Source organism: Odocoileus virginianus, chromosome 26 (assembly GCF_023699985.2).
Source record: "Odocoileus virginianus isolate 20LAN1187 ecotype Illinois chromosome 26, Ovbor_1.2, whole genome shotgun sequence".
In the NCBI taxonomy this organism is placed as follows: Eukaryota; Metazoa; Chordata; class Mammalia; order Artiodactyla; family Cervidae; genus Odocoileus; species Odocoileus virginianus.
In genome coordinates this window covers 46,642,128-46,667,582 of record NC_069699.1, presented here as the reverse complement: position 1 = coordinate 46,667,582, position 25,455 = coordinate 46,642,128, and the positions used below count along the sequence as shown (strand labels likewise).

At 39.6% G+C, this 25,455-nt stretch overlaps 1 protein-coding gene and 1 non-coding gene across 9 annotated transcripts in view; both read left to right on the top strand.

Moving 5' to 3' along the window:
- RBM6 (RNA binding motif protein 6) overlaps nt 1-25,455 on the top strand; it is an 83,546-nt gene that overhangs the window by 48,737 nt on the left and 9,354 nt on the right. For 7 of the 8 annotated variants that reach the window (XM_070456050.1, XM_070456051.1, XM_020915923.2 and 4 more), the window contains 4 exons: nt 17,825-17,899; nt 22,259-22,319; nt 24,399-24,665; nt 25,055-25,215. In XM_070456050.1, the coding sequence (XP_070312151.1) occupies nt 17,825-17,899; nt 22,259-22,319; nt 24,399-24,665; nt 25,055-25,215 (564 nt within the window). Of the gene's footprint in view, nt 1-16,718; nt 16,886-17,824; nt 17,900-22,258; nt 22,320-24,398; nt 24,666-25,054; nt 25,216-25,455 lie in introns of all 8 variants that reach the window. The other variant, XM_020915921.2, reaches the window with a different exon arrangement.
- Nucleotides 15,203-15,275, top strand: TRNAG-UCC (transfer RNA glycine (anticodon UCC)). The gene has a single exon. It is a non-coding gene; the product is annotated as a tRNA-Gly (tRNA).

Below are 25,455 nucleotides of genomic sequence, written 5' to 3'. Positions count from 1 at the left end.
ATTAGGAAGTGTTTGCTCTACTTCTGTGTTCTGGAGGAGACTGTAGAAAATTAGTATAATCACCTTAAATGTTTGGTAGTCTTCATTAGTGAACTCATCACGGCCTGGTGCATTCAGTTTGGGAGATTATTAAAGATTATAATTTCTTTAATAGATATAGACCTATCCAGATTGTCTTTTTCACCTTGTGTGAGTTTTGGCAAATTGTGTTTTTCTAGAATTAGTCCTTTTTCATCAAGGTTATCAAATTGTGGTCATGGGATTGTTCATAATATTTCTTTGTTATCCTTTTAATGTCCATGAAATCAATACTGATGGCCTCTATTTCATTTTTGATGTTAATAGTTTATGTTTCTCTCTCTTTTTTTTTTTTTTTTTGGTTTTTAACAACTTTTGTTTGTTTTTTGCTTTTTTTTTTTTCCAATTATTTTTATTAGTTGGAGGCCAATTACTTTACAGTATTGTAGTGGTTTTTGCCATACATTGACATGAGTCAGCCATGGATTTACACGTGTTCCCCATCCCGATCCCCTCTCCCACCTTCCTCCCCATCCCATCCCTCTGGGTCTTCCCAGTGCACCATCCTTGAGCACTTGTCTCATGCATCCAGCCCGGGCTGGTGATCTGTTTCACCCTTGATAGTATACTTGTTTCAATGCTATTCTCTCAGAACATCCCACCCTCACCTTCTCTCATAGCTTACCTCAAGAAACAAGGAAAAAGTCAAATAAATAACCTAACTCTACACCTAAAGCAACTAGAGTAGGAAGAAATGAAGAACCCCAGGGTTAGTAGAAGGAAAGAAATCTTAAAACTTAGGGCAGAAATAAATGCAAAAGAAACAAAAGAGACCATAGAAAAAATCAACAAAGCTAAAAGCTGGTTTTTTGAAAAGATAGATAAAATTGACAAACTGTTAGCCAAACTCATCAAGTAACAAAGGGAGAAGAACCAAATCAATAAAATTAGAAATGAAAATGGAGAGATCACAACAGACAACTGTGAATACAAAGGATCATAAGAGACTACTACCAGCAGCTATATGCCAGTAAAATGGACAACTTGGAAGAAATGGACAAATTCTTAGAAAAGTATAACTTTCCAAAACTGAACCAGGAAGAAATAGAAGATCTTAACAGACCCATCACAAGCACGGAAATCGAAACTATAATCAGAAATCTTCCAGCAAACAAAAGCCCAGGACCAGATGGCTTCACAGCTGAATTCTACCAAAAATTTAGAGAAGAGCTAACACCTATCTTACTCAAACTCTTCCAGAAAATTACAGAAGAAGGCAAATTTCCAAACTCATTGTATGAGGCCACCATCACCCTAATATATGTTTCTCTTTTTTTAGTCTGGTTAGGTATTTTTCTGTTTTAGTGATATTTTAAAAATCCCAGCTGTTGGTTTCATTGATATTTCTCTATGAATTTTCTGTTTTCAATATTGTTGATTTCTGCGCTGATTTTTATTTCCTTTGCTTCCTTTGGATTTAACTTGTTCTTTTGGAAGTTTTCGAAGGTGGAAGTTGAGATTATTAAGTTTTAGATCTTCATTTTTTCCTGTTATGTGCGTTTGGTGCTATAAGTTTCCTTTTGAGCACTGCTTGCTTTTCTCTGCATCCCACAAATTTCAAAAAGTTGTGTTTTCAGCTTCATTTAGTTTCAAATTTAAAAAAGTTCTCTTGAGAGGTTTTTCTTCTTTGACCCATTTGTTATTTAGAAATGTGTTAATTAATCTCCAAATGTTTGGAGATTTTACAGCTGTCTTTAGGTTATTGATTTCTAGTTTTATTCTGTTGTGATCTTAGAACATACATTGTATGATTTCTGTTTTAAAAGTGTTAAGGTGTTTTTTTGTGTTTTTTTGGCTTAGAATGCTGTCTATATTAGTGAATGTTCCATCTGATCCATCTGAGCTTCAGAAGAATGTGTTATTTTTCTGTTTTTGGATAAAATAGTCTGTGATCATTGAATAGATTATTACTGTTATTTTGATGTGTGCCCTTCCAGATTTTCCTGTGCACATGTCATCTATAACCTTTGTATTTACAAAGTAGGATTATCTTGTTGTTTAGTTGCTCAGTTGTGAGCCCATAGACTGTAACCCTCCAAGCTCCTTTGTCCATGGGACTTCCCAGGCAAGAATACTGGAGTGGGTTGCCTTTCCTTCTGTAGGATAATCTTGAGCACTTGATTTTATAACATTTTCACTTCAAGTATTGTGGACCCACTTCCTTGTCATTAAATACATTTTTCTCACATCACTTTTAATGACTTTATAATGCTCCATAGTATAGGTTACCATGATTTAACTAGTGCTTCATTTGATATTTTGAGAGTGCTCCTTTATTTTATTAAGGAATGCTATGAAGAATGTTCTTGTGGCTAAATAGTCACACATCCTTAATTACTTCTTTAAGTTAATTCCCCCAAGTAGACTGGCCAGATTAAGAGGTAAGCATATTTTATGACTTAATAAATGTAGTCAAATTGCCACTCAGAAATTTCCCAATTTATTTTTTTACCAACAGTATTTGAGAGTACTTGTCTTTCCTGTGTCCCAATGGGTGCAAAGTGTTAATAACAAAATATTTGTATTGAGTAGTGGTGCATGAATATTTGTTATTGTATTATCTCCTTTTCCTTATGTTTGGAATATTTCATAATTTTTTAAATATGTTACCAGTATAGCAAAGAAGGGAATGATTTAATTTTGTCTTAGGTTATTAGTGAAATAGAATGTTTTCATATTTGATTACTAGTTTTTTCTTTTGTAAATTGTTGGTTCCTGAGACATACATACTCAGCTAGAAGTGGAAAAGCAACAGGACACTTTATTCACCCTGTCTAGTCTTAAGGTAGTTATATATGGGATATTTATTAGAATTTTTGAAATGCTGAAAACAAGTATACTACCTGAATATGACCTTGTGTTTCCCAAGAATTATCTTTCAGAAAAGAAAATCCCGCCCCCCCCCCCTTTTTTTTAAAGAAAGCAAAGAAATTTAACACAGTTTCAGTGATTATTCCAGGGTTATAATCTCAAAAATAAAATATTAGATAGAATTTTTATTAAAACAAGTATTCAAATTCACATACAGGACCAATGAAAGAATTGATTATTGTGGTTTCATGACAGAAAGTACTCCTGGCTTATGATAAACTTCCCCACAGTAGCATTATTCACAGATTCAGAATGTGGTATATCTCCTTAAAATTTGTTAATTGACGGACAATTGATTTGCAGTGCTGTGTCAGGTTCTACTGTACAGCAAAGTGATTCTGTTATACATACATTTTTTTCATATCATTTGCCAGTGTGGTGTATTGAATAGAGTTCTCTGTGCTGCACAGTAGGACCTTGTTGTTTATCTGTTCTATATATAATTTGCATCTGCTAATCTCATACACTCAATCCATCCTCCCCCCACTCTTGCAACCACACATCTGTTCTCTATGTGTGTGAGTCTGTTTTTGTTTCGTAGATAAGTTCATTTGTGTCATAAATGAACATTTATGAACAGATTTTTGTATAAACAAATTTCAGTTCTCTTGGGTATATGTCTAGGAGTGGAAATGCTAGAGCTTCTTGTTGTTGCTGTTGTTTTTCCAAGAGCTTTCTCCTAATGGATTAGGCTCCATGTTGGAGTGGTGTGGTATTGAAAACATGGAGTACTCACAGTTCCAACGACTAAGTTTCAGTTCTGTCTTAGGTGCCTTGGGCATTCACACTGCCATTTTGGATTTTCCCAAATTTGTTTTTGTTTTTTAAGCACTTACTGTCCTGGACATGGATCAGCCTTTGTTAGTTGGTTTTGAGCATATCCAGAAATTGCAGTTGAACAGTCAGTTTTCTTCTTCTCATTCCTTACAGGTTCTCCTGCTCAGAGTCAACTTTTTTTTTCTTTAATAATTCCTGAGGTATCTTAGTTTAAAGGTATAGAGTAAAGGTGTTTTTCTTTCTTCTTCTTTAACTTGATTCTTGTGCACTGTGAATCCAGAGCAATGCGTGAATTCACTATGAACTGGAAGAAAGACAGCTCATAGAAACATTGGAATTTATTCCTATCATATTTCTCAGCTTAACTGGACCTCTTTAAGGTCAGAGAACGTGAGTTTGGGTGCCTTGCCTAGGAAAGTGCCTCTTGTTTCTCTTGAGTACTTGGGATGAATGGGACTCTGTGTTGTCAGGCATGTGCTTAGGTAATTTCAAGATAGTACTGAGCTCGGAATCATGATTATTAGGAGAAATATCAGTAACCTCAGATTTGCAGATGATACCACGTTTATGGCAGAAAACAAAGAGGAACTAAAGAGCCTCTTGATGAAGGTGAAAGAGGAGAGTGAAAAAGCTTGCTTAAAACTCAGCATTCAAAAAACTAAGATTGTGGCATCTGGTCCCATCACTTCGTGGCAAATAGATGGGGAAACAATGGAAACAGTGGCAGACTTTATTTTCTTGGGCTCCAGAATCACTACAGAGGATGACTGCAGCCATGAAATTAAAAGACACTTGCTCCTTGGAAGAAAAGCCATGACCAACCTAGACAGCATATTAGAAAGCAGAGACATGACTTTGCCGACAAAGGTCTGTCTAGTCAAAGCTTTGGTTTTTCCAATATATGGATATAAGAGTTGGACCATAAAGAAGGCTGAGCACTGAAAAATTGATGCTTTTGAACTGTGTTCGAGAAGATTCTTGAGAGTCCTTTGGACTGCAAGGAGATCACACCAGTCAAAACTAAAGGAAATCAGTCTTGAATGTTCATTGGAAGGACTGATACTGAAGCTGAAGCTCCAGTACTTTGGCCACCTGATGCAAAGAACTGACTCATTGGAAAAGGCCCTGATGCTGGGAAAGATTGAAGGCAGGAGAAGGGGATGACAGAGGATAAGATGATTGGATGATGTCACCGACTTGATGGACATGAATTTGAGCAGGCTCCGGAGGTTGGTGATGGGCAGGGAAGCCTGGCATGCTGCAGTCCATGGGGTTGCAGTTGGACACAACTTAGTGACTGAACTGAACTGGCAGCACATAATGTGCTAAGTATTTGTTTCTGTATGGTAATGCACACTGAAAGTGGGGTTTCTGACTATTCCTTTTTCATAAGCCTTTAGTGATCTTTTAAGTTTCTGCACAGTTAGAGGGCTCTTATCCTCCCAACTTGAGTCGCCTCTTGACCTGCCAGATTCTGGTACTTCTGTTAGGTTTCTACCCTATTATGTTTGATAGCAGATAGTAATATAGTACTGGTGTTCTAACAGAGATCACCACATCTTGTTTGTCGTACTCCAAGAAGTAGTGAAAGGAAGAGCTTGGAAAGTGCAAAGTAGGTTGTCAAGGGCCTTACATTTAGTCTTTAAAAACACGAGGGAACCACAGGAATGACACTATAGGGAAACTCTTATAATAAAATATAGACTTGACTAGAGGGGAGAAACTGCATAGTAAAAAGTTTGTTAGAATCTGGAGCAGAAATTGAGATGTGAGGAGATGATGGCCTCCACTAGGGGCTGGGAGCAGGTATGTGATGAAAAAGTTAGGCATGAAAGAAGACTCTCTAAGGTTTGGTAACACTGGATATTGGACAGAGGGACGAGAGAGCAGACTTAGAGGCCACTCAGAGGTTAGAAGAACGGTAGTACCTTGAACAGAAAGTAAACATCTGGAAAAGGAAGGCATTGGGAAGGGAGAGGTGAAGATGCTTGTTGAGTGTGAAGTTGACAGCAGGATCTTTAGGTTACTGATAGGGATTCAGTACTGGTACCTGGCAGAATATAAACGTGGTTTTTTTCATTGTTACTTTTTATATCTTTTGTTCCACTATTTAACTAGTTTTCACCTTTTTTTTTTTAAGTCTTAGTCTTTGAGGCAGAATAATACCTCCCTCTGCCTATCACCAATAATCTGCAAAAGCATCTACATCAGTTAGGATTAGATTTGGTGAGTGACAAAACTCACCAAAAAACTCACTCACAAAACTAGAATTAACCATGGCTTAAATTGAGATGATTTATTTCTCTTTAACATAACAAAGTCTGAGCCATCCAGGTGTTCTTAGGGTGGTATGATTGTCAGGGACTCAGGCTCTTTTGGTTGTGTAACCCTATCATCCTCAACGTGTGGCTGCGACCTGTGTCCAAGGTGGCGCCTTGGGTGTTGGGCATCATTTTGACTTGCCGACCAGTGGTAAAGACGAAAGGATGAAAATGGACATGCTTCTTCCTTTAAGAATGAATGCTTCCTGAACTCTGCAAGTACTATTTCTGCTTACGTCCAGTTTATTTGAATTTAGTTACAGCTTCACTTAACTACAAGGAGGTTGGGAAAATTCTTATTCCAGGCAGCCTTGTACCCAGTTAAAAATCAAAGATTTGCTTCCAGGAAAAAAGAAGCAAATAGTCATTGGGAGACTACTCCGAGTCTCATAATTTTCCAGGCTAAGAACCAGATTCCAGATTCTTTTAGGTCATGTATGAAACCTATTTTTTCAGACTTTATCCTAATAATTTTAAAATTATGAATAATAAAATGCTAATAATAAAATAATTATCCAAATAATAAAATTATCCTAATAATAAAATACTAAACAATAATAAAATATATGAATAAATATTAAAATGTACACTTCTGGTTTTGTATTTTTTAAAATGTCACATAGACTGAGGGCTAGTAGCTAAATAGACACTGTGAAATAGACAGTGTTGATATTAGTGTCTAAATTGTAGCTAAATAGACACTAAATAGTAGCTAAATAGTCACTAAATAGTAGCTAAGTAGACACTGTGGCATAGGGTCACAAAGAATTGGATATGACTGAAAGGACTTAGCACAGCACACTGCTGCATAGAATGAACTAGAAAGTGTTTGCTCTACTTCTGTGTTCTGGAGGAGACTGTGGAAAATTAGTATAATCACTTTAAATGTTTGGTAGACTTCATTAGTGAACTCATCAGGGCCTGGTGCATTCAGTTTGGGAGATTATTAAAGATTATAATTACTTTAATAGATATAGGCCTATCCAGATTGTCTAATATTAGTGTCTAATATTTGAATTCAGAAGCTAGAGAAGTTAGAGCATGATAAAGACCATATTTTAACTAGGCAGCTTTGGGTATAGCCTTTCTGTATGAGTTGTTCTATGACTTATTATTTGTAAACTGTACAATTTATAGAGGGCAGAAATAGAATGCTCCCTCTTTCTGCCAGGCTCATGTTATCAAAAAAAATATATATATATATATATATCTTGATCTTACTTATTGCTGGCTTTCTCACTTAAGTGTGGTTTATCATTTTCTTCTCTCTGGGTTACATCCAGCTTTGTTCATTGTATGTGCTGCTCACAGTGCATTTTTTACGCGGTGAACTGTATGACACAGTTGACCTCTTAGCATAAACTTTTTCACTCCCTTTGTCTCTCTTCACTTCTGGCAATAGTAAAAAACACTTTCCAGTCTGTGCTTCTCCTGATAAGAATTTCAGGTCAAGATATATGTTCCTTCTTTGTTTAAAATGGTACTTGTTTGTTGTTCTCATGCTTTGAAAAATAATCATGAAAAAATAATCTTCATGAGAGCATTGCTAGATTTTGTTCACTACTAAACCCCCCATATTTCATCTGCTATGAGGAAATAGCTGCTCTTGAATACTGAAAACATAGCCCGTTCTGGCTACGGATTTTGGGGGATGAGGAGGCAGTAGGGAAAAGGTTAAAGGCATTTTTAATCTGTAAAATTCTAAAAGTCTTCCCGCAAGAAAAAATAATCTCAGTATACTGAACTGAAATATTTTGGTAAGGAGCCAGCTGTGTTGTAATGTTGACTACCTTCCTAAACTTCAAACTAGTGTGCGTTGCCTTTTTACAGGACAAAACACAAAGTCGGAACTACCCTAAAAAATCTAGACATGCCTGCTATTCTGTGTGCTGGAAACTTCAGGATGCTTCCTGACACTGCTCAAACCTCTCCCCTTTTTAATATGTTTTCCCCCCAGTTTTTCTTGAAAAGAGAAATTTTTATTTATATGATCACTTATCTTGGTTATTCTGGTGATCGTCAAACAAATAAAAGGGATACCTTTTAGTATTCTAGATGGTGTATCCTTAGGTCTTGAGAATATTTCAAGGCATCCAAAGGTTAAGTGTGTGTTAGAGTTCTAGCACATACAGGTTTGAGCAGGAGGGTTTCTTGATGGCCGGAGGCTGTGCCTTTGTAGCACTTGTTAGTACCTCTAGCTGGGATAGTGTTAGAGACTTCCCGACTTTGTCTCCTCCCAGGCTCCTGGATTTCTGCCCTGTGCAGAGATCATTCCTTTATCCTCTAGACATATCTGCTGCGGTAGCAGCCATGACATTACAGCTCAGCAGATGTTGCTTCCTCAGTATGGACCAATTTAACGTGGGCACATCTTCCATGCAGAAAGCCATCCCTTATTTTTATTAGGGGCTGAAGTTTGATAATTCCGTGTTATTTGCGTGTGAGAAGGAGTAGATCTAAAAGAGTGAAGGATCCTGTCCCAATAAACCTCCTCTGACTTGAAGCTTGCATTGTTGGTCTTGTTGCTTCTGTCAGTATGGCACTGGGTCTGTGGCTTTTTGACTAAGAAATAAAGAATGGTGGGTGGTTGCTTTCCTGCAGTTGAACAGTGTGTGTTCAGAAATCTGGCAGCTTTGTATTTTATTCATCTTTTCAAGGTTCTGTTTCTGCAGAAAGTATGTCAGCTGGGTTCTCTGAAATGTCTGAGCCCACGACATTGAAACCAGAGAGGCTAATAGAGACTGCTTTCGAGATAGTTAAGGTTCTTGGTTGGGAGGTTGGAGATAAAGAGCCAGGAGAAATAATCTCTTTTCATTGGTGAGGCCGGAAGAATAGCTGCTGCTAATTCTTTGGGGGACGCCAGGGGAACATTGTACGGCTTTTGTGGTGGGCTCAGCTGTGTGGCCTGTGCAGTGTCTTAGGACTTGTGGGCCTTATCTACTCTCTTGGCTGTTCCTGCTACCTCCAGTTGTCAGCTCCGAAAGAAAAAGAAATGAGAGAAGTGGTTTGAATGTTATTCAGCAAACAAAACAAAATAAGCTTTATATTTTCCACAGTGACTTTAGAAACTTCCTTTTTCTTCCCCTACAGTGACTCCATTTAGAGACCTAGACAATGAAGCTTGAGTATATGTTGAATTTAGGGTCCACTTTTCCCAGAAGAAAAGAGCCAGGGGAACTAGAACAGTAGTTATCTCGGAATATGAAAGAATAAAATGGAGGTTATGGAAGCCTGAATTCTGAAAGGAATTCTGAGCCATCAGTAAGCTATGTTCAAACCTGCTATCCTCTTCCACAAAGATCTAGGTCATATCTTTATTTGGAAATTAATAATTGGTTAACCAGGGAAATCTTAACTGAGGTCTTTATAAATATTGGCTGAAACATTGTTCTAAACCATGCAAAATTATAACAAACTGAAAGTTTCAAAAATGAGTTGCATCTTAGTGGTTCGTAGTTGTTTTTATTCTCAGTACTGTTAGCTGGAGCTTGTAAATCGTTTCTTTGTGGTGAAGGAATTTGCTGAGTGCCGCATCTGCCTGGCAGTAATAAGCCTCATCTTCTAACAAGGAAAGAAAAGACTTTGGCTGTTTTGATCATTTAATTTATTTGATTTTTCATTTATTTGTTTGTTTATACTTTGCCTCTTTGTTTTTGCCTCAGATGACTCAGAATGGGAGAGTCTCATATATTCCCTGGTAGACAAGTTGATTTCTTCCTAAGTCTTCCTGGAGCTAAATTTATGACATCATCTCCAAAACTGCAGATCACTGATTTTCTTTGACAATGACAGAGGCAGTCTCTGGAGGAACTGAGATCTCACTTTAAAATCCACAGAAGAATTGGCAGGGAGTGGTGGCGGAGTGGGCGGTTTGTATTCACAGCACCAGATGCCTGTGTTGGGGCCTGTGTTGTGTTCCTGGAGCAGAGTTCGTATTGAGACCTTACTTCCACTGAGGCTGAGCCTGGTTGAGGGACTCAGTGAAACACAGTCTAGATATATGGCTTCAGAGAACACAAATAAGGTGGTTTGGGTTTTTTTTTTTTTTTTTTTTTCATTTATTTTTATTAGTTGGAGGCTAACTACTTTACAATATTGTAGTGGTTTTTGCCATACATTGACATGAATCAGCCATGGATTTACATGTGTTCCCCTTCCTGAACCCCCCTCCCACCTCCCTCCCCATCCCATCCTTCTGGGTCATCCCAGTGCACCAGCCCTGAACACTTATCTCATGCATCCAACCTGGACTGGAGATCTGCTTCACACTTGATAATATACATGTTTCAATGCTATTCTCTCAGATCATCCCACCCTCGCCTTCTCCCATAGATTCCAAAAGTCTGTTCTGTACATCTGTGCCTCTTTTTCTGTCTTGCATATAGGGTTATCGTTATCATCTTTCTAAATTCCATATATATGTGTTAGTATACTGTATTGGTGTTTATGTTTCTGGCTTATTTCACTCTGTATAATGGGCTCCAGTTTCATCCATCTCATTAGAACTGATTCAAATGTATTCTTTTTAATGGCTGAGTAATATTCCATTGTGTATATGTACCATAGCTTTTTTGTCCGTTCATCTGCTGATGGGCATCTAGGTTGCTTCCATGTCCTGGCCATTGTAAACAGTGCTGCAATGAATATTGGGGTGTACGTGTCTCTTTCAGTTCTGGTTTCCTGGTGTGTATGCCCAGCAGTGGGGTTGCTGGGTCATATGGCAGTTCTATTTCCAGTTTTTTAAGGAATCTCCACACTGTCCTCCATAGTGGCTCTACTAGTTTGCATTCCCACCAACAGTGTAAGAGGGTTCCCTTTTCTGCACACCCTCTCCAGCATTTATTGCTTGTAGACTTTTGGATAGCAGCCATCCTGACTGGCGTGTAATGGTACCTCATTGTGGTTTTGATTTACATTTCTCTGATAATGAGTGATGTTGAGCATCTTTTCATGTGTTTGTTAGCCATCTGTATGTCTTCTTTGGAGAAATGTCTGTTTAGTTCTTTGGCCCATTTTTTGATTGGGTCATTTATTTTTCTGGAATTGAGCTGCAGGAGTTGCTTGTATATTTTTGAGATTAATCCTTTGTCTGTTGCTTTGTTTGCTTTTATTTTCTCCCAATCTGAGGGCTGTCTTTTCACCTTGCTTATAGTTTCCTTTGTTGTGCAAAAGCTTTTTAAGTTTAATTAGGTTCCATTTGTTTATTTTTGCTTTTATTTCCAATATTCTGGGAGGTGGGTCATAGAGGATCTTGCTGTGATTTATGTCACAGAGTGTTTTGCCTATGTTCTCCTGTATGAGTTTTATAGTTTTTGGTCTTACATTTAGATCTTTAATCCATTTTGAGTTTATTTTTGTGTATGGTGTTAGAAAGTGTTCTAGTTTCATTCGTTTACAAGTGGTTGACCAGTTTTCCCAGCACCACTTGTTAAAGAGGTTGTCTTTTTTCCATTGTATATTCTTGCCTCCTTTGTTGAAGATAAGGTGTCCATAGGTGTGTGGGTTTATCTCTGGGCTTTCTATTTTGTTCCATTGATCTATATTTCTGTCTTTGTGCCAGTACCATACTGTCTTGATGACTGTGGCTTTGTAGTAGAGCCTGAAGTCAGACAGGTTGATTCTTCCAGTTCCATTCTTCTTTCTCAAGATTGCTTTGGCTATTCGAGGTTTTTTGTATTTCCATACAAATTGTGAAATTATTTGTTCTAGTTCTGTGAAAAATACCATTGGTAGCTTGATAGGGATTGCATTGAATCTATCGATTGCTTTGGGTAGAATAGCCATTTTGACAATATTGATTCTTCCAATCCATGAACATGGTATGTTTCGCCATCTGTTTGTGTCCTCTTTGATTTCTTTCATCAGTGTTTTATAGTTTTCTATGTATGTGTCTTTTGTTTCTTTAGGTAGATATACTCCTAAGTATTTTACTCTTTTTGTTGCAATGGTGAATGGTATTGTTTCCTTAATTTCTCTTTCTGTTTTCTCATTGTTAGTGTATAGGAATGCAAGGGATTTCTGTGTGTTAATTTTATATCCTGCAACTTTACTATATTCATTGATTAGCTCTAGTAATTTTCTGATAGAGTCTTCAGGATTTTCTATGTAGAGGATCATGTCATCTGCAAACAGTGAGAGTTTTACTTCTTTTCCTATCTGGATTCCTTTTATTTCTTTTTCTGCTCTGATTGCTGTGGCCAAAAGTTCCAAAACTATGTTGAATAGTAGTGGTGAGAGTGGGCACCCTTGTCTTGTTCCTGACTTTAGGGGAAATGCTTTCAGTTTTTTACCATTGAAGATAATGTTTGCTGTGGGTTTGTCATATATAGCTTTTATTATGTTGAGGTATGTTCCTTCTATTCCTGCTTTTCTGTAAAGTTTTTATCATAAATGGATGTTGAATTTTGTCAAAGGCTTTTTCTGCATGTATTGAGATAATCATATGGTTTTTATCTTTCAATTTGTTAATGTGGTGTATTACATTGATTTGCGGATATTAAAGAATCCTGGGATGAAGCCCACTTGGTCATGATGTATGATCTTTTTAATATGTTGTTGGATTCTGTTTGCTAGAAACAAATAAGGTTTTAGTTTTAGCATGATACAAATTGTTTCCTTTTAGGAAATGACAGGTAAATTGGTCAGGTAGTAAAATAGTGTTATTAAGGAACATTTTAGAAAACATGTTTGTTGTGCTTTCATCTGGACAAGAAAGGATATCAAGATAAGTCGCTGCCCAGAGGGCATTGTCTCCTTGCTCCTCAGTCTTATTTGGACCCTCAAGTTTGATTCTGTTTCTAGCGGAGTTCCCTTCAGAACCTCACCTCGTGCTTGCTCAGAGGGCAAGTCGGCTCCTGTCAGGTGGAAGGCCATTCTAAGCAGAGGGTACCCGGGAGTCAGTGGACCAAGCTAAGGTTGTCACAAAGCATTCTGTGTAGTTTCATCAGGATTCTTGGCCTCTCCTTCCTTCCTGTCCTTTCCTCTTTCTGTCTGGTTTTGGTTTTGGCCTTTGAGAATACTTAGTTTTACGAGATGTTTGAGCTGTTACATATCCTTGTACCAGAAAGAATGAGTCTAACTGCTTTGCAAAAGATTTCTGCAAAAAGCTTCCCTTTTATACTGAGGGGAATGACATATGATCAGCCCTCCACATGCACAGGTCTGGTGTCCATAGACACAGAGGGCCAGCTCTACTACACCATTTGTGCCAGACTGCAGCATCCTTGGATTGTGGTATCCATGGGGTCCCAGAACCAGTCTCCGACGGTTATCAAGAGACAACTGTACATCTGTGTTAAGCCTGTTATTTTGTTCCTCCTGATTTATTCTTTCTGCAGGTCCATTTGATTATTGTCATTGAAATTCCTTGTAGTGTACCAGTTAGCAGCTATCTTTTTCTTAGACACAGCGCCTAAAGTAATCGTAGGTGCTGTAAGCACATTAAGAATACCTTGAGCTGGCCAGTTTGGAGGACCGGCAACATTATCAGGATCTTTGTGACAGTTTCTCTAAAAATTCCTATGGTGCCATTGCCTGTGAATTTCTTTAGATGCTAGTTTATGCACTTTTTCTTCAGAAGCCGTCTCGGTGGTGTGGGAAGTGTTAAGAGTTAGCTGACACTCTGGAAGTTTAAAAACAAAGAAAAGCAAGATGAAGAGAAAACCTGCTGTTCGATCCCATGTATATTGCTAACTAGCTCTATAATCCTGAACAGGATGCTCTGTATCTCAGTCATACTTTCCCATGTGGAAATAGATTTTATATATCCCCTGTTTGTAAGGATCAATCAAGATGACGTTCGTGAAGAATGCCTTTGTAAACTATAATTGCTTTGTGAATAAAGATTACTATCTCTGATAGTACGAGTTTTCAGCCACCAGTAACCTGATTCTCCCATCGTGTGCTTGGAAGAAGCACAAATCTACAAAAAGGGCTTGCTGATTTTTCAGTGTAAGTTGTATTCACAAGGCTCACATACTTTCCCCCTGCCTTTGATCCTGCCTGTCTCTCTCCGTTCTTCAATGGGATGACCTGTTATGTCACACAGCAGCCGTGTTCTCAGTACAAAGTAGAACTGTGACTGTGCTTGTGGGAGACCTTCAACAAAGACACAGGGCTGCTGCCAGAAATGTTCTTTCGTTTCCATTTTCTCCTGTACCTCCTAGTACCTTAAGATCCTTGGGCTTGGTTATAAACCAGCTAAAACTTAAGGTAGAGTCTCAATTCTCTGACCCAAATTCTTTTCACAGGTCACAAAATGGAGTTATCAAGTCTCCAAAAGCAGCAGATGAAAAGGGAGATGGAAATGTGCATGTTGAATTTAGCAGCCCTCAGGCACAGATTATGGTACTCTCCCGTGTCCCTGCGGTGGAGAGCAAGGACTCGGTTTGCTGTTCAGAAGTTTGATTCTCTCTCAGTCCTTGCAGCTTCACATTAAGATATACTGAGGAACGCATCTGTGTGACTTTGTCAAGTGAGGGCTTTCGGCGTAGGAGTATTCAAGCAGGTTTTAATCTAATTTAAGCCTAATCTCCAACGACTGAGAAAGGGGGTGGATGTCTTTGGTTTTACTTTCAAATATATGGTGGTACACCTTTAGGAGCCAGATGTGGTTAATCAGACTTGCAGTCTTATGGGGTTGCTTCAGGGGATGGGGTTGCTTCAGGGGCCTTAATAAACAACCCACTAATTCAAATGATTAATAAAATTTCTAGTGTGAATGAAGATGGTAGGTATTAGACAGTGAAATGTGGACAACCAAACAGTGATGAAATCATCCTACCCAACTCCCCACAGGTTGTTTCCCTAGGAGACACTGGCAGATCTTGACTCTATGAAACCCGAAGAAAAGACCTGACAGGCATGGGAGGAGTACAGCAGGTGTCACGCCTGTGCTTGGTATATCAGAGCCGCTGATGTATGATAGCAACTGGGGACTCAGATCATAAGTCAGCCATTCGAGTTTTTTCCGTGTCTGTTTATTCTTATTCAAACAGTTGGCTGTTTTTCAACAGTGATGGCTTTCACAACCATTTTGTATTCCTTAGCAGTGGTCTCTGGTAGCCTTATAGCTAGCCATGTGCAGGTGGAAAAGAAAGGGCCATCTTAGTTGTAGATAGAGCACCCTGAGAAACAAGAGATGGTGCATGGGGAATTCCCTGGTGGTCCAGTGGTTAGAACTCTGTGCTTCCATTGCAGTGGGCACAGGTTTAATCCCTGGCCAGGGAACTAGGATCCTATAAGCTCTGCAGTGCAGCCAAAACAAAACTATACATGACCTTTGTAACATGAGCTGAAGGTGATCTCCAGTTGATCCCCTATGAGTACTCCTAGCAGGGGTAGTTCCCTACCCTTGACAGAAAGTCCTCAGAGGCTCCTGGAACATCCATCCGCGTTTGTTATCTGAGAAGTAGAATGTGCTCCTTGCCTTAGGAATTCCTGAATCTACTGATGCCTCCAAGTGGTGAAATCAGAGTTTGCAACTGACCGCATGCACAGTAGTGCCTTGTTCTGCTGGCACGTTCACTATTCAAATAGCATCCCACATGCTTTATGGACGGGTGTGTAGATGTGCACTATGACAGCAGAACCTTCCTCCAGAGCTACTGTGTGCTGACCACTCCAGTCTTCCAGGCATAGTTGGATGCATTCAAGTCTTTTTTTTCATTCCATAAATGCTTATTAAGTTCCTTTTCTGTACTAAGTAGTGGGCTGACTACTGATAACAAAAGACCAGCAAGATTTAGCCTGGTTGATCAGATATGGTCCAGCAATTGAAAACTTACACTAAAGGCTGTCATAAAAATATAGGTTCTGATAGGCAGTGACCCTGCCCTTATAAAAGCTTAGTCTTTCAATAGATTGAAATGGGGTGTGAAATATTAACCCCTGACAAACAAGTGAGAAATACACTTATTAAGCCTAACTATATCCCATGCTAAGCACTTGCCATGAATTAATTCATCTTCATAACCACCTTATAAAGTACACATACTGTTACTCCTACTTTACAAATAGAGGAAACTGAAGCTCAGAGAAGTTAAGGACCTTTGCTGAAGGTCATGGAGTGGAGGCAGGATACAAATTTAGGGAACTTGACCGAGAGTCCATACTCTTAAATGACTTAAATGACATACTGCCTCTGAATGGAAGGATACCATCTTGACCAACCTCCTATATGATAGGCTTGGCAGAGTGATAATCCCTGATCCTCCCTGTCTGCACAGCGGTCTCTCTTTCCTAGATTGGCTCCTCCTAGATAGGGCAGCTTACCCTAACCTTCAGAGTGAGCAGGAGTTGCCAAGTGCAGCCTGTAGCCACTTACCTACAGCCCTAGAAGTTAATCTGACTCTGCCTTTGACGAGCTAGGTAACCTTTCCTCTCTGAGCATGTTTCCTCATCTGTGAAGTGGAGAGAATGATCATGGGATCATTTAGAGGTTAAAGAATATAGCAACACACTTAATTTTTGGCTCTGTGTGAGCACTTCAAGTTGGTTAGCAAATTTTTGTTATCATCATCCTTTGGTCTTGAGAGCAAACCATGAAACAGTTTCTCAGAGATCAGATTCTAAGACCTAGGTAGGTGGGCAGGTTTTTTTTGTTTGTTTGTTTTGACAAGACAATAATTTTATTCTGTGTATTTCTCTTGACTCTTTTGGTGTGAAAAGCAGAGAGGTAAAGCATTATTTGACAGATGTTTGGATTCAAGCAAGAAACTGAGGTCCAATTGCAAAGAAATGCCTTGTATAACTCAGAGCCCTGTCTGAGGAGACACAGAGGACCCTAGAGGGCGGAGAATGAACACAGCGCAGGGGCTAGTTCCAGAGTCGCATCCTCGGTTAGTTCACTTGCAAATGTGGGTGAGGGTCCCTTGTCATTAGGCAGAGATTTTTTTTCCCCTCTGCTCTAACACCTATCAGCTGTCTAGTGTTTATTATTAAGCAAAATTTATTTCATTTTTCTTGGTGTGAAAGAATTCGTGTCTTGTCCAAAATGAATAGGCAAAGGAGCTCTGTAACTGCAGGCTTGTTGAACCCCTTTTCCCCACCTGTTCCTGTGCCAGACTTTCCCAAAGTGCTCACTTGCCAGCGGTTGCTCCTCACTTCTCACGGCCAGCTCACTCCGAAGGGTCCACGCCGCAGTGACGCTGCCGCCGCCGCCGCCACCACCAACCACTCAGTTTCCTGCTCTAAGGATGTGACCTGCTGTGAAGCTTTCACAGTCCTCTTTCCTTCCTGTCTTCAGTGTTGTATCTCTTTCTTTTGGTGCTTTTGCCACGCAGCAGTATCACCAAAAAAAAAAAAGTTTCCAGGCACCAAAGTGAAGAATCCTTACTACCTTACCACAGGGATTTGAGCTAGCCATGGCAAAGAAGGAAATTAGGAGGGCTCCTGTGCCTCTGTGCTGAGAAGGCAGGAGTTTGCTTCTTGATAGTGTGCTAGCTCCCTAGCCAGGTGGGGGACTTGCTGGGATTATATGACTTCTGGAGGAATAGACTGGGCCTAACCTGCCCAAAGACAGCGCCCCCAACCCACCGGAGCCAAGGCCAAAGACTGATCTCGCCTTTTCCCACTCCCTTTCCCTAAGCTTAAGCTTGCTCTGCCAGCAGACACTGCCCTAAGACTGTGGCTTTTAACAGCCATTTACTTTTGTCCATGAATAATAAGCTCACTCTTCGTAAAATGTTTCAGCTGGGGACTGGAAAGGCTCTCTGTGCCTTCCTGTCTCTTCATTTCTCCGAGGGTTAATGTTGATGGCTCTGTCTTTGTCTTTACAGGGAACTCTAATGATCCATGACAAAGAGGTCACGCTGGAGTATGTACCAAGCCTGGACTTCTGGTACTGCAAATGGGTGAGTGTCCAGAATTCGTCTGTTTAGAAGTAAGGATCCAGTGTCACAGTTCCTCCGTGTTTCCAGGAATGCTGTGTGGTGTATTATACATTGCCAAGGGCAAAGTTCTTCTTTCTTGGTTCACTTCAAATGAACTGGCGGTCAGGGCAAGGTCATCCCAGCTACTGCCTGTGGCCATAGAGGATTCAAGACCTGTAGATGGAGACCTTTTCCCAGGGACATATGCCATGTTTTTGTTGATTTTGAACTGAAAGAAAGTCCCTTGATTTAAAGCCTATCCCCGGTTACCTTTCCTGGGAGTAGTTAAAGAGTATTTATTAATATTTCAAAAAATCTATATACAGAGGCTGGATCTATGAGAGGTATACATTTTTTTCAGATATTCAGGGGTTTCCAAGGATATAGAACTTCAGGTAACGTAGTATTTGTCCTCTGTTTAACTTCATCTTCTTGAATGGTATATTTAAAGATTTTAGGCTATACTCTTTTTAGATGTCCAGTTTGATTGCAAATGAGTGTGAACATACATTTTATCATTTTTCATCACACTATTTAGTTTCAAAAGTAAGTTTGAAAAGTCTGTAAAGTCTCTGAACCAAGATTCACTAAAAGTTGATAAAATTAAATAATGGTTTTAGCTTGACATTTTGAAATACAACTTGAATAGATATAGTTATCATTATCCGAAGCATTCATAGTTCATGGATATACACCAAGAGCTGTCAATTTAGAAAGATATTTAATTATTTTTTAAATGGTAATGAACTAAACATAACATTAAAGTTTGCTGTTTTAACCATTTTAAAGCAGGTAATTCAGTAGCCTTCAGTACTTTCACAGTGAAGTGCAATCACCAACACTAATTTCTAGAACTTTTTCTTCACCCTGAAGGAAATCCTGTATCTTTTAAACAGTCATTCCCCATTGCCCTTTCATTCAGTTTCTGGAAATCACTGTTCTGTTTGTATCTCTGTGAATGTGCCTATTTTTAGCATTTCAGGTAAGTAGAACCATGTATTATTTGACCTTTTGTCTGCCCTCTTTCACTTACATTGTTTTCAGGGTTCATCTATGTTGTAATATGTATCAGTATTTCATTTATTTTTATGGCTGAATAATAAATGGATATGCCACATTTTGTTTATTCATCAGGCAATGGACATTTGCATTGTTTCCATTTCTTGGCTATTGACAATAAGAATACCATGAATATTCAGGTACAAGTTTTTGTTTGCAAACCTGTTTTCACTTCTTTTGGGTTTATGCCCAAGAGTAGAATTGTTGGGTCATATCGTACTTTCATGTTTTAACTCTTTGAGGAGCTACTAAACTCTTTTCCACAGAAAGCAGCTGCACAGTTTACATTCCCATCAACAGTGTCTTAAGGGTTCCAGTTTTTGCACATCCTTGCCAACATTTGTTATTTTCTTGCCCCCCAACACCCTCCCCCCCCCGCCCCCCCCCTTTTTTTTTTTTTTTTGGTAGTAGCCATCAAACTATTTAACAACCACCAATTCTCCAAGCCAGGCTTCAGCAATACGTGAACTGTGAACTTCCAGATGTTCAAGCTGGTTTTAGAAAAGGCAGAGGAACCAGAGATCAAATTGCCAACATTCTCTGGATCATTGAAAAAGCAAGAGAGTTCCAGAAAAACATTTATTTCTGCTTTATTGACTATGCCAAAGCCTTTGACTATGTGGATCACAATAAACTGTGGAAAATTATGAAAGAGATGGGCATACCAGACCATCTGACCTGCCTCTTGAGAAACCTATATGCAGGTCAGGAAGTAACAGTTAGAACTGGACATGGTACAGCAGACTGGTTCCAAATAGGAAAAGGAGTATGTCAAGGCTGTATATTGTCACCCTGCTTATTTAACTTATATGCAGAGTACATCATGAGAAATGCTGGGCTAGATGAAGCACAAGCTGGAATCAAGATTGCCGGGAGAAATATCAATAATCTCAGATATGCAGATGACACCACCCTTATGGCAGAAAGTGAAGAGGAACTAAAAAGCCTCTTGATGAAAGTGAAAGAGGAGAGTGAAAAAATTGGCTTAAAGCTCAACATTCAGAAAACTAAGATCATGGCATCTGGTCCCATCACTTCATGGGAAATAGACGGGGAAACAGTGTCAGACTTTATTTTTTTGGGCTCCAAAATCACTGCAGATGGTGACTGCAGCCATGAAATTAAAAGACACTTACTCCTTGGAAGGAAAGTTATGACCAACCTAGATAGCATATTAAAAAGCAGAGACATTACTTTGCCAACAAAAGTCCCTCTGGTCAAGGCTATGGTTTTTCCAGTGGTCATGTATGGGTGTGAGAGTTGAACTGTGAAGAAAGCTGAGCGCCGAAGAATTGATGCTTTTGAACTGTGGTGTTGGAGAAGACTCTTGAGAGTCCCTTGGACTGCAAGGAGATCCAACCAGTCCATCCTAAAGCAGATCAGTCCTAGGTGTTCATTGGAAGGACTGATGCTGAAGCTGAAACTCCAGTACTTTGGCCCCCTCTTGCCAAGAGTTGACTCATTGGAAAAGACCCTGATGCTGGGAGGGATTGGGGGCAGGAGAAGAAGGGGATGACAGAGGATGAGATGGCTGGATGGCATCACCGACTCGATGGACGTGTGTTTGAGTAAACTCCGGGAGTTTGTGATGGACAGGGAGGCCTGGCGTGCTGCGATTCATGGGGTCGCAAAGAGTCAGACACGACTGAGCGAATGAACTGAACTGAACTGAGTGGGTGTGAAATAGTATTTCATCTTCATGATCGTGATGCTGATTTGCAGTTCCCTAATGACTAGTGGTATTAGAAAAGACTCTTGAGAGTCCCTTGGACTGCAAGGAGATCCAACCAGTCCATCCTAAAGGAGATCAATCCTGGGTGTTCATTGATTTCCCCCCATCTCTTTCCATTATTAGCTATAATGCACATGTATTGTTTATTTTATAATTAGAGCTGGAGGGTGCTAGCATTAAAGAGAAGTTTTTGAACTCTGTTTTCTGTTAACCAGCAAAAAAAAAAAAAGATGTTGGTATCTGATGTCAGAATTATACAACTGTTGCCAAGGATGTTGCTTGAAAGAGCAGAATGGCTTGGTTAGATTGTCCCCTAAAATATCAGGCCACTCCTTTAGCTATTTCAGGGGTATTTTGTAATTTCTGTGCTTGTCTGGAAGGGTTGAACTGCCAGTCCTGCATATGGGATCTTTGGCCTGGTATGAAATGCACTGACTTCTAAAAAAAATTCATAGCAGTAGTAGTCATAATAGCCAAAAAGTGGAAACAGCCTTAATGCCCATCAGCTGACGAATGGATAAACTAAATGTAGTATAACCATACAGTGGAATACTATTTGGCAATAAAAAGGAATGAAGTACTGATCAGTGCTGCAGCATGAATGAACTTAAAAATACTATACCAGACACAAAAGATCAATTCTGTGGGAATGAAGGTAAAAATGGAAGATGACTGCACTAGGTTTTTCTTTGGGGGATGAAGAAAATGTTCTAAAGTTAAATTTTGGTGATGATCTTATTATAGATGTACTAGAAATCCTTGAACACTTAAAACTGATCAATTTGATGGTGTCTAAACTATAGCTACCTAGGTTAGGATCATAACTCCCCCACTTAAAGCTCTGCTGTACAGTCTTCCCACAGTATCTATAGGGAGTAGATTCCCCTATATTTTGGTATCAAAATCCACAGATGCTCAAGTCCCTTATATAAAATGATTTTGTATTTGCATATAACCTAGGCACATTCCCTCATATACTTTAAATCATCGCTAGATTACGAATAGTAGATAATACAATGTAAATGCTCTGTAACACTTTTAACATCCCCAGAACAGCTACCAGAGGCGCTACCTATGGCTCTTCCTCCTCCTCCCATGCCCTTTTTAAAATTAGTGTTTGAGAAAAGAATTCATCACTGAATTGTCAGCCAAGCCTGAATCGGGCCATCATAACCAATTCAGGATCAGATTTTGGGATGCAGGCTGTGTAGTCACAGCTTTAGGGCAGAATCTCCTATAAACCACTTAATAGTCCAGTTTCGTTAGTTAGGTTTACTTCCAGGAGAAATCTTTGTCCAGAGCAAAGGCATTTGGGCTGCTCAAAGGTCCAGCCAGATACCCTGTTAGAGGCAGCTTTCAGACAGCAGCTCACTGGATTCTGTGCCAGCTCTGATGAGTAGAGGATATCAGACTGGTTAGGTTTTACGGGAATTTGGGATATGGCGTATTTCTTTCATTTTTGGCAGTTGTCACTGTGTTAAATTTATATATAAGGTTAAAAAGAATTTTTTTTTTTTGGTCACATTGAATTATTTTCTTTTCCTGTGCAGTGTAAGGCCAGCACTGGTGGACACCGATCTTCATGTTCATTCTGCAAGTGCCCAAGGGAAGGTGAGTGTTGGTAGAGGTGGAGGTGGTAGTTATTATTTTGTACACTGAACATGACAAACTTCTTGCTTTCCTTGGCTTTAAAGAGTGATCATCCCTAAATACAAGTTCATCTGTAAAACTCTTAAAAGTGCAATGTGATAGCTAACTTCGTGTGACCTGTTAGTAAATAGTTTGGGTCTCAGAGTTCCGCCAACAGCAGGAGATGGGTTATGGGCTGCTTAGCCTGGGCAGCTGACCAGAGGTCAGTAGTATGGTTACTTAGAATATTGTTACAGTTTAAGGATATTAGGTTGAGGAAGAGTCTACATGGCATTCGTCCATGTGACCCCTCCATCCCCACTTCTTTGAAGTTATTGGGGATAATTTGCTATTGTTATTGTTTTCTCATTTACATTCTAAACATTTGAGGATCTTAACACAAAAACATTCCTTAAAGTAACAGTAAAAGTATAAACAAGACAAAATCAGGATTGAGGGTATGTTATTTTTATAGAGTGATAAAACTACCAGCTTCTCAGTGATTTGGTTTTAAAGTTAGTTTCTCCTGAGAACCTCTAGGTAAACAACCTTAAGAGTCTGTCAAAGGCATCTGTAACATTAGTCCCATAACAATGACTGTAATGTGCCTCTTTCTGATATTATCCTGTAAGGAAAGCTAGTACCTGACAGTAAAATACAGTTCAGTGCTGGGATCCTGGTAGTCTTATAAAAGACCTCTTTGTTCCAAGGTTAGACTTTAGTGTGCCTCCAAGGAATTTTTTAGGTGGGCTTTTGGCCTGTAGTGGAGATTCTGCTCTCAAGGCAGGGCTATGAAGCAGGTGTTCTGAAAAATCTTTGCGGAGAGGCTGTATATGCTCTAGAGACCAAACCGTCACGTGGGAAGGTGAGTAAATAACTTTCCTTTTGACAAGTGGGAGATTTTTAGCTTGTTGTATTACTCAGGTTAGGCAAAATTGTGTTTTCCCTCCAGAAAGTCATCTTTTCAGTCTGTTCTAACAAATGAATAAATGGTTTATATAAACCCTTGAGCACCATACCACTAAGATGGCTGAAACAGCTTTAAGCTAGAAACATATGTGGCAGACATTCACTAGTCGCCTGTCACCACTGTTAAGTAATCTCTACACTGCTCCCACAGAATGTCTCTTTGAGCCACATGACTTCCCTTAAGAATGAATGAATTGTTAAAAAAAAAAATGCCCCCAGTTAACTGGACACATTATTCTGATATAGAAAGAGATTTGAAATGAATCATTTGTATTTTGAAGGGCATTTACTTGTTACAGTTATTGGCATGTAAATGAGCCTTGTACAGGTAGGTCTCTTCTTACTTTCGCAGAAGACTAGGGTATCTAATCTTACAGAATTTGAACAGCTATTTTAGTACCATAACGCTGGAGAAAGAAAGACTCCTAGGCATAACACATTTGACATAAATGTTTCTAGCAAACTCCTGGAAAGACCATTTTCTTGTCCTCAGATCTGTTCTTATCAGTGATTATAATAGTAAAGTCCAGGGTCTCATGAAAAATGTTGGGGAAGTGATAAAAAAACTCACTCTTAAGATTAAATTTTTTAAATACTTAGTTTCTTCTGTAAACTGTTCAGTTTACTATGTTGTAAACTTTTCTGCTTAAAGTTTGTCAGAGAACTTTTTTGTAGGTTTTTTGGGTTTTTTTTTAACCTTTAAAAATAGTCCAGGAAATTCTCTGGTGGACCAGTGGCTAAGACTTGGCGCTTTTACTGTCATGGTCCAGGTTCAGTCCGTGGGTAGGGAACTAAGATCCTGCAAGCCATACAGCTTGCAGGATATAAGCCAGTTCCCTGGCAGTATAGTGGTTAAGACTCTGAACTTCTACTGCCAGGGGCACAGGTTCAATCCCTGGTCAGGGAAATATGATCCCACATGTTGTTCAGTGTGGCCAAAAAAACCCAAAAATAAAAACATTCTAGTGTGAGTATTTGTTGGCAGGTAAGGAGGAATCACAAGAGTAGTGTTTGGGGGATTAAACCCTGTTGGGGAAAAAAAAAAAAAACCTGTTGGAGAGTCTCTTTCTATTTCTGTTCATCTAATGCCAGAAGCCAAGCAAGAATTAGTAACCTACCCTCAGCCTCAGAAAACATCCATACCAGCACTATCAGAAAAACAAACCAGCCAACCCTCAAGGTCAGCTGATAAGGAATCTGAACCCAAGAAGAGGGAAGAAGGACAAGAACCACGCTTGGGACATCAAAAGAGAGAATCAGAAAGGTATCTGCCTCCTCGCCGGGAAGGACTCACCTTCCGAAGAGACCGAGAGAAGGAGCCGTGGTCTGGGGACACACGCCAGGATGGGGAAAGCAAAAGTAAGTGGTTTGTCAGGGCATGTACCAGTCTGTGACCACTACGGTTGGCGCATAGATGACCTGTACTGTGACTTCTTACACCCTAGTGAAACAGCTCAACCTGATTGTAGACGCTGTTGTTTTTTGCAGGCCTCACTGACAGAATCTATATCCTCCAACTAGCAAGTTGCTATTCAAATGCAGCAAGGCATAACTTTAGATTTCTAAGTATTGTGAAGAAAACTGTGAAGTATTTGACTAGCATTCTGTTATAGAATCACCCTTGGTGGAGCAGGGTAACATCTGCAGTATATTAAAAAAAAAATACACTCAAACTCTGAAGACTTCAAAATTGTAAACCTTTCTCTCTCTTTCCTTTCTCCTCTCCCATTTGTGCTTGGTTTGTTCAGCAATCATGCTAAAACGCATCTATCGTTCCACTCCACCTGAGGTGATAGTGGAAGTGCTGGAGCCCTACGTCCGCCTCACTACTGCCAACATCCGTATCATCAAGAACAGAACGGGCCACATGGGCCACACCTATGGCTTTATTGACCTGGACTCCCATGCAGTGAGTTGCAGTTGTCCATCACCCCCATCCCCACCCCCCAGGCCCCTCACCCTCTCCTTTCACCCCCGGATGACCTAGGAACAGCTGGCTATGGAAACCTCAAGAAGGTTTGAAGGACTTGATCCGTAGAATTGTTGTGTGCCACTTGGTACCATAAGCCCTCTTAATTGTTTCCTTTGGCTCATTCAGGTGAAGTGACTGCCCCTGAAAGTTGAAACTCTGAGTGGCTTTCCAGGTCCA